This window comes from Lipophrys pholis (genome assembly GCF_963383615.2).
Source record: "Lipophrys pholis genome assembly, chromosome: 10".
In the NCBI taxonomy this organism is placed as follows: domain Eukaryota; kingdom Metazoa; phylum Chordata; class Actinopteri; order Blenniiformes; family Blenniidae; genus Lipophrys; species Lipophrys pholis.
Window position 1 is genome coordinate 30,460,497 of NC_137640.1, and position 14,834 is coordinate 30,475,330.

At 44.9% G+C, this 14,834-nt stretch overlaps 1 protein-coding gene across 1 annotated transcript in view; it reads left to right on the top strand.

Annotated features, from left to right (window-relative positions):
• Nucleotides 1-7,635: 7,635 nt before the first annotated feature.
• The window catches only part of grin3bb (glutamate receptor, ionotropic, N-methyl-D-aspartate 3Bb), a gene marked incomplete at both ends in the record, with an annotated part of 38,555 nt that continues 31,356 nt past the window's right edge, over nt 7,636-14,834 (top strand). The window contains 2 exons of the mRNA XM_080473968.1: nt 7,636-8,163; nt 8,778-9,388. Coding sequence (XP_080330094.1) covers nt 7,636-8,163; nt 8,778-9,388 — 1,139 coding nt within the window. The remainder of the gene's footprint in view (nt 8,164-8,777; nt 9,389-14,834) is intronic.

Genomic DNA, 14,834 nt, shown 5'->3' on the forward strand with positions numbered 1-14,834 from the left:
ATCTAAACCTTGGAAAATAACTTCTAATGACTACAAAAACTTCATCCGTATCAAGTGTGAAACTAGACAAAATCAAGACAAAAAAATTAAATGTGGTTTCCTAAACATTAGATCTTTATCATCCAAAGCTCTTCTAGTCAATGATCTGATAACCGAACACAACATTGATCTCTTTGGATGAACAGAAACCTGGCTACGTAAAGATGAGTATGTTAGTCTAAATGAAGCCTCCCCTCCAAGTCATATTAACACTCAAATAGCTCGTGAAAGTGGTCGAGGAGGGGGCGTGGCAGCCATCTTTAACTCTCAGTTACTAATTAACATGAACCCAAAACCCAACTTTAGTTCTTTTGAGAGTCTGAGCATGACCATGCGACACCCGTCAAATAAAATAGTAAATTCTGTAGAATTTGTAATCATTTATCGTCCTCCTGGACCTTATTCAACTTTTCTAACTGAATTCTCTGAATTGTTGTCAGATGTAGCCCTGACTAAAGATAAGGTTATCATGGTAGGAGACTTCAATGTTCATGTTGACGTAGAAAATGATAGTTTCAGTGCAGCTTTAAATCTACACTTGACTCTCTAGGTTTCTCTCAGGTAGTAGACGGGCCTACCCATAAACATCTACACACCCTAGACCTTATTCTAACTTATGGTTTGAATATAGAGCATCTGACCATCTCTCCTCACAATGATTTCCTGTCAGATCACTTCTTAATAACCTTTGACTTTGTTCTAAATAGTTATAAACCTCCGGTTAAAGCCGTGTTAACCAGGTCTCTCTCTGATAACATAGTAACTAAATTCAAGGAAAGAATTCCCTCTGCTATAGAATCAGTAGTGAATCTTCCTGACCCGTATACTGTTGCTAGCTCAGACATTGAATACCTAACAAACAGTCTGACAGATATGCTAAAAACAACGCTAGACGACATAGCTCCTCAAAAAATGAAACTGAAAAAACAGGAAAAGTCATCCCCATGGTTTAACTCATCAACCCGCGAGCTTAAACAACGCTCCCGTAGATTAGAAAGAACTTGGCGTTCAACAAAAACAGACCTAGATTATATAGCCTGGAAGGATAGCTTCAAAACTTATAAGAAAGCTCTGAGTAGAAGTAGAACTAATTACTACTCATCCTTAATAGAGGAAAACAAAAACAACCCTCGCTTTCTTTTCAGTACTGTAGCCAAACTGACCAAGAACCAAAATAGCGTTGAGCCCACCATTCCTAACAATATATGTAGTGAGGACTTCATGAAGTTCTTTCAAAATAAAATTACAACGCTTAGGGATAACATCCATCAAACCTTACCATCCGTTAGCCCCATAACAGAGGAACTGGTTAAACCTAACAGTCATCTGGAATGCTTTCAGCAAATACAACTAGTCGAACTAAATTCCCTTATTTCTTCTGCTAAACCAACTACTAGCCTGTTGGACCCAATTCCTACTAGAATTCTGAAAGAGGCACTGCCACTAATTAATAATTCTATACTCGCAATTATTAACCAGTCTCTATCAATAGGCTATGTGCCCCAATCCTTTAAACTAGCAGTTATTAAACCTCTCATTAAGAAGCCAAACTTAGACACAAGCCTTCTCTCAAACTACAGGCCCATCTCCAACCTTCCTTTCCTGTCAAAGGTTCTGGAGAAAGTAGTGGCTAAACAACTCAATGATTATCTGCACGAGAATAATCTGTTAGAGGACCTTCAGTCCAGCTTCAGAATGAACCACAGTACAGAGACTGCTCTGCTAAAAGTTACTAATGACCTTCTAATGGCCTCAGATAGAGGTCTTCTATCTGCTCTACTTCTTCTGGACCTTAGTACTGCATTTGATACTGTCCATCATAATGTACTCTTAAAGAGATTAGAAGATGCCGTCGGCATTAAAAACTTAGCCTTAAACTGGTTTAAATCATATATATCTGACCGGTTTCAATTTGTTCATGTAAATAACAAATCTTCAATGCATGAACGGGTCCGGTGTGGAGTACCACAAGGCTCCGTCCTCGGACCGATATTGTTTAATCTCTATATGTTACCACTCGGAAATATAATTAGGAAACACAACATTAACTTTCATTGTTATGCAGATGATACTCAGCTATATTTATCAATTAAAGCCAATCAGGCCGACCAACTTGTTAAACTAGAGTCCTGCCTCAGGGACGTTAAGTCCTGGATGTCTATCAACTTCTTAATGCTCAACACATCCAAGACTGAGGTTCTAATCCTAGGTCCTAAAAAGCTCAGGGATTACTTTTCAGATAGTCTGATTACCTTAGATAATATTACCTTAACCTCTAACAGTGATATTAGGAACCTGGGTGTTATTTTTGATCAGGATCTGTCCTTTATGTCCCATGTTAAACATGTCTCCAGGACAGCCTTCTTCCATCTAAGGAATATTGCAAAAATTAGAAACTTCTTGTCCTTCAAAGATGCAGAAAAAATTATTCATGCCTTTGTGACTTCAAGATTAGATTATTGTAACTCCCTAATGTCAGGATGTCCAAACTCCTCTGTTAGGATCTTCCAGCTAGAGCAGAACGCTGCTGCAGGTTTACTAACCAGAACTGGAAGAAGAGAGCACATCTCCCCAGTCTTAGCATCCTTACACTGGCTTCCAATTAAATCTAGAATAGAATTCAAGATCCTTCTGATCACATATAAAACTCTTCATCAGAAGGCTCCGTCCTATATCGAGAAACTTCTAGAAGGGTCTCACCCTCCACGAGCCCTTCGCTCTGAGGATGCAGGACTGTTGGTAATCCCTAAAGTCCATAAAAGTAAAAGAGGAGGCAGGAGTTTCAGCCATATGGCTCCTTTACTCTGGAATCAACTACCAGCCTCGGTCCGAAAGGCCCACACCATTAGTTTATTTAAGAGTAGACTAAAAACATTCCTATTTGATAAAGCTTATCCTTAGGAATAAAATAGGAATAAAATAGGACCACTAAGTTGAGCTGCTATAGGCCTAGACTGCTGAGGGGATTTCCTCTCTCCCGTTAAAGGGAGGAACTCTACATTTGGAGCTTCTGTTTCTTGTCTTTCTTTCTTTCTCTCTGTGTAACAACATTACTGGAGCCACCAGATCCTGACAGGAGGGGAGCAGGATCCAGGGGATCAGACCCAAGACTCACAGAGTGGAGTTACGACGGTCCTACTACCCGACCCCACCACAGCACCAGGACCCCCCCACAGTACCGGGACCCCCCCACAGCACCGGGACCCCACCGCAACGGCACGGCCCTTAAACTCCAGACTGAGATTGGCTCATCATCAGACCAACGCTCATCATAGACTTTTCTTAGTATTTGTACTTCTCTGGCCTGTCTGCCACTCTCTCTCCCTCTTCTATTCCTCTCTCTCTCCCTCTTCTTTTCCTCTCTCTCCCTGTCCTATCCCATGTACTTCTCCCCCCAACCGGTCAAGGCGGATGGCCGTCCTTCCAGAGTCTAGGGTCCGCCCCACGGTTTCTTCCTGAAGAGGGAGTTCTTGAACTTCTCTCCATGCGAGGGAGTTTTTCCTGGCCACTGCTGCTTGTTACACCTGCTGCTTTGGAAGGGTTTAGTTGGGTCCTGTTGTTCTCTATCATTGTAAGAGGCTTTGAGATGTTTGTTGATGTGATTTAGCGCTTTACAAATAAAATTGAATTGAATTGAATTGTTTTTTCATTTTCATTTTTTGAGGAGCTATGTCGTCTAGCGTTGTTTTTAGCATATCTGTCAGACTGTTTGTTAGGTATTCAATGTCTGAGCTAGCAACAGTATACGGGTCAGGAAGATTCACTACTGATTCTATAGCAGAGGGAATTCTTTCCTTGAATTTAGTTACTATGTTATCAGAGAGAGACCTGGTTAACACGGCTTTAACCGGAGGTTTATAACTATTTAGAACAAAGTCAAAGGTTATTAAGAAGTGATCTGACAGGAAATCATAGTGAGGAGAGATGGTCAGATGCTCTATATTCAAACCATAAGTTAGACTAAGGTCTAAGGTGTGGAGATGTTTCTGGGTAGGCCCGTCTACTACCTGAGAGAAACCTAGAGAGTCAAGTGTAGATTTAAAGCTGCACTGAAACTATCATTTTCTACGTCAACATGAACATTGAAGTCTCCTACCATGATAACCTTATCTTTAGTCAGGGCTACATCTGACAACAATTCAGAGAATTCAGTTAGAAAAGTTGAAGAAGGTCCAGGAGGACGAGAAATGATTACAGATTCTACAGAATTTACTATTTTATTTGACGGGTGTCGCATGGTCATGCTCAGACTCTCAAAAGAACTAAAGTTGGGTTTTGGGTTAATATTAATTAGTAACTGAGAGTTCTAGATGGCTGCCTCCACCCTCCTCCACCACTTTCACCAGCTATTTGAGTGTTAGTATGACTTGGAGGTGAGGCTTCATTTAGACTAACATACTCATCTTTACGTAGCAGGTTTCTGTTCATCCAAAGAGATCAATGTTGTGTTCGCTTATCAGATCATTGACTAGAAGAGCTTTGGATGATAAAGATCTAATGTTTAGGAAACCACATTTAATTTTTTTGTCTTGATTTTGTCTAGTTTCACACTTGATACGGATGAAGTTTTTGTAGTCATTAGAAGTAGTTTTCCTAGGTTTAGATAGTTTTATACTTGTGGTGGTCCGAGGGATAGACACAGTCTCTATGGGATGTTTAACTAAGTTAGCTATGGTTGGTGACTGCCCAGAGGGAAACTCAGAGAGGCGTGTAGGACTGCGACTCTGTTGCCTGGTCCCCACTCTGGTGCGTCAGGATGGAGGAGCTAAGCTTTTAACTCTGTTTCTAGATAAGAGGTACGCTCCATCCAACGTGGGATGGATGCCGTCCCTCCTGATGAGACCAGGCTTGCCCCAGAAGGACTTCCAATTATTAATGAAGCCTACCGAGTTACTGGGACACCACCCTGACAGCCAGCGGTTAAAAGATGAGGCTAAACATCTGGTCCCTGATGAGGTTTGGGAGGGGGCCAGAGAAAACTACTTCGTCTGAAATGGTCGGCGGTATGTGCACACTGACTCTACGTTAGCTTTGAGGACCTCAGACTTCTTCAGGCGAACGTCGTTTCCACCGCAGTGGATTACAATCCGTTTAAATCTCCGTTTACTCTTGGTCATTAGCTTTAGCTGGGACTCAATGTCGCCTGCTCTGGCCCCAGGAAGGCAGCTAACTGTGGCTGCTGGTTGTCCTAGGTTAACGTGTCTCACTATAGAGGAGCCAATAACCAGCGTGTCCTTCTCAACCAGCGTGCTGCTGAGTGGGGCAAACATATTGGAGACACTGACGGAGGCCTGCGGGGTGTAGCGGGGGTGTCCGGTAGACTTCTTGCTGCTACGTTTACCCCTGGCAGTCACCCAACCGCCCTGTTCCCCCGGCTGCTCGGGGGCCACTGAGGGGGGGCCACTGAGGGGGGGGCTAGAGTTAGCAGCTATCTGCGCTGCTAAGCTAGAACGCTCCGCTCCAGCTAAACCTGGCGGGGGGCTACTAGCTACAGGGCTAGCCCTAAGTTGGACAGAGAGGAGACGTTCCTCAAGCTGACTCAGCCTCGTCTCAAGTGCTACAATAAAGCTCCAGGTCACAGGTCCATGAGTCAGTAACTGAGGTGGAGGTGGAGCTGAACATCTGATATTAGGAGGAGAGGAGGGGGAAGCCATGATGAGACAGGAGCTAATAGGAGCTAAAACTATAAACAAGCAAACAGAGAGAAACTGGAAGGCAGTCACCTTTTCGGTTTAGAGATCCGGTTCTTTCCGTCCTGTAGTTGGTTTTAGCCGCTCTGCTTGGTGGCTGGGCACCTGAGCACCCGCTCTGAGCACCTGAGCCCGTTCAGCACAGTGCTGCATTGTATAAAATTGTTATTTTAGCAGGATGGAGCCAAGGAATAGTATAGGTTCAGTATAGGTTTCAAACACCATGGATTCTGACTAATAAAGCATAATAAACTGTGCACCTGTGTTTGCAACTAAATATGTCGTTGTTCTACTGAAATATACAGGGAGAAGCGTTTTTTCTGAGTGGTTCTGTGTGGAATTCATTTTTAACATTTCTGCTTAACCCCCCCCATGTTAAACTCATTCCAGCATGCAGTGTATCATTCCTGGATGCTGTTGATATATGGCTTTCACTTTACACCAGAGTCTTAAGTTCTATCGCCTCACCGGGAACAGCAGAAAGCCGCCACCCCTGAGCCTGGTTCTGCAGGTTTCTTCCTTTTATAAGGGAGTTTTTCCTTTCCACTTGCTCGCGTGGATTTGTTGGGTTTTTCGCTGTAAAAGTGCCTCAGATTGACTGCTATATAAACAAAGTTGAATTGAATTAAATTCCATTTGTTGAACTATTTTCCAAAGTCTCCACATCTTTTATACAATGATGTGGGTTTTTAATGCACTGCTGTCTGAAGGGTCAAAGGTCACAGCCATTCAATGTTGATTTGCAGCCTTGCCCCATACGTTCTGAGATTTCTCTGAATCGTTTCATGATACGTGGTTGTAGATGCTGAGACCCCACAATAGCTGAAATCATTTTAATTCTAAAAGAGGATGTGCAAGTCTCTTTCTTTCATTAGATGTTTACAGGCTCTTCAAGCTGGACTTTGTATTTACATTGTTTAATAATGTGTTGATTGTACATAGACTTTAAACGCTATAGTTAAGGGAATTGGCAACTATTAAAAGACAATGATTTAACTTAGTAAATATTTTTTGTCTTCCAAATGCCAACTTCATTGTTTTACATACTGTATAAAGTCATTAAAAAAGTCAATAACCGTCTATGTAACTATAAAATTATGTTTTATAATCCGCCGGCTACTTCACGCAATATAAACGTTGTATGTTTTAAAATCTGCTGGCTACTGCTGTCTATGTGTGGGCCAAGTAGACTACTTCTTGTATAGTGGTCACATCCGGTGTAGAGGGAGAAATGGCGGCACTCTCTTTTTTGTTCACAGTAAAGTGCCTCTTTTAATTTTTTACACACTGTACGTGTAAACGCTTAAATGTAAAAGTGGCTGCTGAAAATGCTGCGTGGCTGCTCGATTTTAGAATTTACCAGCCACAGTGGCAGACGGACCAAAAAGTACATTTCCATCCCTGATGCATGGGTGTCTGGTTTCATTACAAAAACAACCAACCGCACCTACTAGTGGCCCAACATGACAAATACATTGTTTTCAGCGTTTCTGTCGTTTCCATATAAACATCGTTTTCAAAATGTTGCCATGTAAATGTGAAACTTCTCTGAGATGAAAACTGAAAAACGATGCATTTTCACCTGAAACGTTGGGGAATGAGGCCTCGGGCATATAACAGCAGAGACATTGATATCTGTACATTTAAAATGTTTCATTAATATACAACTGCCTCTGATTTAGGTGTGTGTGTGCATGTGTGTGTTACGTAACAACTTCTCTGATATTCAGAGGATGAGTCAAGCTGATCTGAGGACGGATGTGATTGGATCAGAGTTCATGATAATCTGTTCTGGATCATGGATCTAGCCTGTTCTGGACTATCCCCTCCCTCCCTCCCACCACCCCCACCCCTTCCCGTGTCTCCTCAAAGTCTTTTGGCGGCAGAGCTATGCTGAGAGCGCAGGATGCCTTCGTCTTCCTCCTCTTTCTCCCGGTCCGGGTCCCGTTCCCGGTCCCGGTCCCGGACTCTGCTCCTCCCGCTCCTCCTGCAGCTTCTCCTCTCGGCGCCGTGCCGCCTCCACCCTCGGCCGTGCCACCTCCTGGCGCGGATCGGATATACGGTGCGCTTTGGTGTGCTCCTGCCAGCGCAGCGCGCGGCTCGCGTCCAGGTGCAGGCTGCTCTGAGCCGCGCGGCGGCTGCAGTGAGCCGGGACAGGCACCGGGAGCCGGGGACGGAGGAGGACCTTGACCCGGAGCGGGTGAACTTCCTGCCCTACAACCTGAGCCTGGAGTTAGTGTCCCGGCGGCTGCCCGCCGCGGACCCGGCGTCGCTGCTCCGGAGCGTGTGCCAGGGCGTTGTGGTGCGCGGGGTGTCCGCCGTGCTGGCCTTCCCGCAAAGCCGGGAGGAGCTGCTGCAGGTCGACCTGGTGGCCTCCTACCTGGAGATCCCCTTCCTCAGCGTCATGGAGCACGGGGAGCCGCTGAGCTCGCAGGTGCGACGCACACACACACACACACACACACACACACACACACACACACACACACACACACACACACACACACACACACACACACACACACACACACACACACACACAGACGCAAAAAGGCTCAAACATACGCACAGGGATGTAAAGAGACACGCAAAGAAAGAGACGCAAAGAGAGAGACACAATGACGCACAAAAAGGCGTAAAGAAACGAGAAACGCGGAGAAATCAACGCAGAGAGGCAAAGAAATGAACGCAAAGACACGCAGAGTAGTTTGGTTTGACCTTGACTTTTCTTTTGCGCGTGTTGTGTGTGTATTAAGTACAACTCGCGCGCGCACACACAGTGTTTTGGGGATGAGACTGGAGCAGAGAGAATCCGTCTGACGAGGAGGAAAGGATTCTCCCGTTTCCATGGAAACAGGAAGTGGGTCACTGCACCTCCTGCAGTAGTTTCTTCACCCCCTTCAATAGTTTATGATGATGAAAATGATATTGAAGATGTTGATGACGATGATGATGAAAATGATGATTATGATGATGAAGATTATTATGATGAACATGATGAAGAAGACGGTAGTGGTTACCTGTCGTCTCTGTTCTTTTTCCTTCCAGAACCAGTTCCACCTGCAGATGGTGCAGCGGGTTCCGGACTCAGGCCTTTCAGACCTGCTACTGGCGGTCCTGCGGCGTTCCGACTGGAGGGAGGGTTCTGTGGTGCTGTGCCAGGGCTGGGAGGAGGCACGGGGGGTGCTGCGCCTGCTGGACCGGTCCTTGGCGCCGACCCGCTGGCGTCTCCTCGATCTGTCATCCTCCCGCGACGACACGCAGATCCGGGACTTCTTGCGGCACCACTTCCTCCGTAGCCACCGGGCCACGTGGGTCCTGCTCTTTGGCGCCGAGCCACAGTGCGTTGCGGCGGTGCTGCGTAGCGCCCGCGACCTGGGCCCGATTCTACCCGCCATGCACTGGGTGCTGGGCCAGCCGCTTGGACCCGATGCTCTGCAAGCTCTCGGGGCGCCGCCGGGCCTGCTTGCGTATGGCGAGGTGGACCGCAAGCCGCTGGACTTCTACGTCAGGGACGCCCTGCAGCTGCTCACCAGGGCCGTCGCTACGGCGTCCAGGCAGCGTCCAGAGCTTGTCCTAGTCCAGAAGATGGTGAGCTGCGAGGACGGACCAGTACAGAGGGAGGAAGAGGAGGCGGTGTCCGGAAGGTTCCTGTCCAGGTGAGAGAGGGTTGGATACTCCACCAGCTGGAGATGAGAGGAACACTCAATCCTGTGTGTGTGTGTGTGAACTGCAGGACAGTCACAGGTTTGCAGACAGATCAAAGAGAGTTTTTCTCCTTCAGATCATCTCACGCTCTTTGATCTTCCCTATAAGTCTCTAATTGTTTTTCAAACGTTCCACCTCAACTCTCATTCCATTTTATGTTCTTCTTCTGACGTCCCTCAAATATTGTTTTGTTATTGTTGTTGGCGTTGATTTATTGTTGTCGTTGTCTTTTTTGTCTACGTTGTCATCTTTGTTGTTATCTTTGTTGTTGTTGTTGTCTTTGTTGTCGTTATCTTTGTTGTTGTTTTTTTCTTTGTTGTCGTTGTCTTTGTTGTTGTCATCTTTGTCGTCATACTTGTTGTTTTTGTGGTTGTCAACTTCATCATCTTTGTCATTGCCCTTGTTGCTGTTGAGGCCTGGGGGGATATTCCATAATGTGGGTTATGTGAAAATTCAGAGCATGTTAACCCTGAAATGAGGGAAACTCATTTTCCAGAAAGAGCTGAATTAAGCTCGAAGTAAGTCGCCACAGTAACAGACTGAACTGTGGCCTGTACTAGGAACCTGATCAACATATCCAGGATCTCTGTTTCCTGGTTCACTGATCCAGACACTCCTGATCACCGTTACTACCAAGCAGGTTATCAACTCACTGGTTCATCCCAGACCCACATGTGCTTGTTCACATGAAAGGGGCGGAGTTTGCAGCGTCTGACCAATCACACACAGAGAAATCCTGCAGAGCAGTTTACAGATTACTGAAGGAGCAGTTAATCTCTGAGATTATGAAGAATTCAAACACATCCAGCAGGAGAAAGCAACACTGCTGCTACAACCAAAGCCAGAACATTCCTTACTTGTTAATGCTGATTTGGTGAGATTATACCAGATTAATTCATCAGTGGTATAAACAGACAGCACGTCCTCTGATCAATCAATTTCACTTTATTCCAGCAGAAAGGTTTCAGGCTGAACTTCCTCACTCCTCTTCTTTTACTTTAGATTCTCCATCCAGTTGTTTTGAGGCTGAGTTTCTCTTGTGTTTTATGTTGGATTATTAATTCATCAACCTTGACGACACAAGTAGTTCTGGTTCCATAAAGTCCTGGTTCTGCAGTTCTGTCAGGTGTGATCATTAACCTCATTATTCCAGATCAACCCTCGTGGAGATAAACAGACCTGGAACAAGTCAAGAACAAGAACATCCCTCAAAGCCTCATGACCAGGACTTATTTGATTATGTCAAAAAGTTTGCTCTAAATTAATTTCTCATCTCCGCTCCGCTGCAGCACAGTGCTGAACCTGCCCACCAATCACCATCATTTAAGAATGGGCGGGGCATTTTCCAAGAGATCTGATTGGTCAGGAGGCGGAGCTTTGACCTCTAATCGAGAACATATCCTGCTCCAGAGCAGGTTAGACATTCAGCATCAGTTACCATGGTGATTTATCCCGGTGAGAAGTGAGCGAGAGTCGTAGTACGGAAAACCAGAGTTAATCCTTGAAGTTATCTTGATAAGCGAAAATCCAGCTTCGTAGTACAGACCTCAGAACCTGCTGGCTGTCACCATGGTAACAGACTCTGTGAACTGAACCTGCTCACTGGCAGGTTTTGTAGAGGAAACCCTGAGTTTCTACCGGCTCCTCCCCCCTGAAGAAATAATTTGAGATGATTTACATCATGAGAGTCTTTCATGACGGAAATTCCTTCCCAAATTGACCCGTGCCTCACATCAGAGCGTATTTGATCTTTTTGCGAAATTGTAGTTTTCTTTTGGTAAAGCAACAGAGTGTAGAGCTCTTAGAAAAGTCACCCTTGCACTGAAACAACAGTTTTTATTTGATTGACTGATTGATTGAGGGGGTTATATAACTAATGAAGTCTGTGTTGTGTGTGTGTGTGTTAATTTTAGTATTATAGTATTGTATTGAGTGTTATCATTTTAAATGGCTCAAGCCTAATATAAATGTGTAAACATTCTGTGAATCTACTCAGTAGGATATCAACAGAGGACGAGTTCAAACCACGTTACTGGTTTAAATTACTACTTGAAGTAGCTACTGAATAAAGTTTTTATTTTATTTAATAGCTTACATAAATTTTAATACTAAAATTAAAATCAAAGTGAGGTGCAATCATAGCATATATGCCTTTTCATTCTGAATTACGGTTTTATATTAAATTTATAGCTGCTTCCAAATTCCTATTCTTCCCTATTAGTGGGTGAACAAGCCAATGCTTGGTGACTTCTGCTTCGCAATGATAGGAAGAGCCGACATCCAAGGATCAAAAAGCAACGTCGTATGAGCGCTGGGATTGCACCTAAATGAAATTCAGATTTTATACCTATTTATTATTTCTACCTGTCTGCTGTATTCTTACAGTTTTTCTCGACTGATAAGACACTAAATTCCATTCACGACACACAGCCACCAACTGACTGCACACATCTTACAATAACAGGACTCTGGTGTAAAAACCTTGAACACGAGTCATGGTTTGCACTCAGTTTCCAAAACTCTTGTTTTACTGAGTTGAACAAACTTGTCAATTATAGCACATGTTGGGATTTATGGTTGGTTATTAGCATTAAATTACTGTATGTAATAGATTACTGAAAGTAATAAATCACTGGAAGTAATTTATGAAAAATTTTAATTATTAATGGAGGTAAATGGTAATTTACTCATTACCAACTCCTAAAGTAATTGAGTAATTACTTAAAAGTTAATAAATTATCAAAAATAATTTATTAATGAAAAATTATTAATTTGCATAAATTTGTTATTTTTGTATTAATAATAATTCGGGGCACCACCAGATAAACTGGCAATAGCTAATACCAAAATATCAGTCTCATTTGTAAAAAGTTTATTTAAGTTAGTTAATATTTCTGCATAAAATATAACAATCTTAAATAAAATGGAAGGTGTAAGATCCGAGTACAGACTGTTACAAACCAGTGAATTGTCAACAATAAATACACAATAATCACCCAGAAGCGTTCAATTCAGCTAACAGGCGTTTATTAATAAAATGTATTAATTCATAAATAATTCATAAATAATTCTGAAATCATCTCATCAATCAAAACACTTAAGTATCAAACGACATCTAACACGGAGATCTAATCTATTAAACAGCAAACACTATGTACAGAGTGTGTGTGTTTGTGTGGTCTGGAGTGATGAGGGTGATGGGCGTAATGACCAGGTGGAGGCAGACTTTGACGGGTCAATGTGAGTGGGTGTGATGACCCCGAAAGTCCACCAGGTGGAGGCAGACGTTGGCAGGTCAGTGTGGTGACCGTGACGACCACCTGGGGCGTGCGGCTTGATGACTTGATGCGTCCACCAGGTGGACGTCAAGAGGGATTGCGATGACCCACGCGACCACTAGAGGCATTTGACACGCTCTTTCTGGGGACGCGGCGGTTGCTTAGCGGCCAGATAAACAAGACGTCCGTCGAGCGCGCATGCGCGAGGGCGGTCTCGGAGTGAGGCAGTCTACCGAGGGCGTAACGAACGGGCGGTTCCGTTGGCCCGGTTCTGAGCGCCGGAGTTCTAAGTGGATGTCGGGAGATACAGTTAGAACTCTGGTGATCGAGGCAGAGGTGGTTTTGCAGCATCAGATAGCAGTTGGCTGCTACATGTAGCTGTGTGTGTCTGTGAGCTTATCTGATCAGATAACAGGAGCGCAGGGCTGCACAGACCCGGGTTAGTGAGAAAAGGGGGAGATGAGAGAGGGGGGAGACAGAGAATATTGGCGAGGCTCGGTTCTGAACCCTGGTTCCTCCACACAGAGCTCCCAGTGGGCCTGGAGCTCACTTGGACCTCTGGTTCTGAGGTGGAAAACCCGAGTCCCGGACTTGGTTGGTGCGCGTGAACGTGCGTACACAAACATATGAGCCGCGAGGGCTTCATCAGCGGCACATTGAAACACATTGCATGTTAGCTTCACGCTAATCTAACAATTCTGCCCAGACAAAAGCTCTTTCTGTCATGTTGTGTTGGACAGCACCGTCCGTGGTGCTGTTGGTTCTGTGAGGCTGCAGTAACTGGTTGTTACCGGGTCTGAATTCAGCGTCCTGAATTCAGAGGCCTGGCTTCAGCTGCAGGAGTGGACAGCGAGGCAGCTGAAGGAGGAGAGGAGACGCTGGCTCGAGACTCCAGAATCCCCCAAAAAAAGGAAAAAGAAAAGAGAAGAAGTCCAAACTGTGTCCTGCTCGTCCAGCGCGCTGGCGTTGGTTCTGTCTCTTGGACCTACTTGGTGCTCTCTTTACCGTCCCGAGGCAGCAGAGACGTGTGTCCCTCTCGGTGGTTGCATTGAGAAGCAGAGAGAGTTGGTAGGAAGAGAGTCTCACCAAATTGAATTTTGGACCCCTGTGGTGTCCGGGTCGGGTTTGACCATTACCATTGCTTGCCAACCTGGGGGGTTGGAAACTTCCTGGGGTCTTTGGCCTCTTCCCTGCTGTTTTATGTCCTGTTCATTGTCCATGGTGTTTCTCCTCTGTCACAGAAACTTCTGGAGGAGTTCAATAGAATCTTCAGCCCAACACACACATTTTTCAAAAAGTGAACACTAAGAAGCAGAATTGGGACACCATTCCAACACAGCTGTCACAATTAAGACACAACAGGTCAAAGCTGAAAACACTTTATCCAATGAACTACACATTATAAAATCTGCCGGGAAACAGCATTAGCTGGTCAGAATGGATGTCAGAAGAGTAAGAGGTCATGGTGGAAGAAGAGGACGTGGACGTGGACGTGGACGTGGACGTGGACGTGGACGTGGACGTGGACGTGGACGTGGACGTGGACGTGGACAACCTAGACCATGGCCAGAACCACAATGTGGCCCATACACCTGGTCCAGAACCTGGACCTGCTCATGCACCTGGTCCAGAACCTGGACCTGACCCTGCCCCAGCCCCAGCCCCAGCCCCAGCCCCTGCACCTGGTCCTGGAACACGACACAGACAAACACAAAGGCAAAGAAATATAATTCCAGATGAAATTCATGCCACTGTCATTGATACAGTATTGTGATTTTTCTGCCGCCATAATCTCCCTTTCTGAATCTTATAGAGGAAATCTTCTCTACATGGAGGTGGAAGGTATATGAGCGGCAGCCATATATTCAGAAAAATCTCTTGCAATCATGGTTTTGGCATGTGGCGATGTTTCTGTTGATGCATGTCAGGATGGATCAGACACAGTAGTCTTTCTTTCCACGTTGCCTGACCAGAGAAAACATAGCTTGTGATGTTGATGAGGTCCTGTGGTCTGACCAGGCTGAAAGAATTGATGCAGACATGGTGTAATATTTGCATACTCTACTGTGTACAATGTTGGGCTGAAGATTCCAGTGAACTCCTCCAGAAGTTTCTCTGA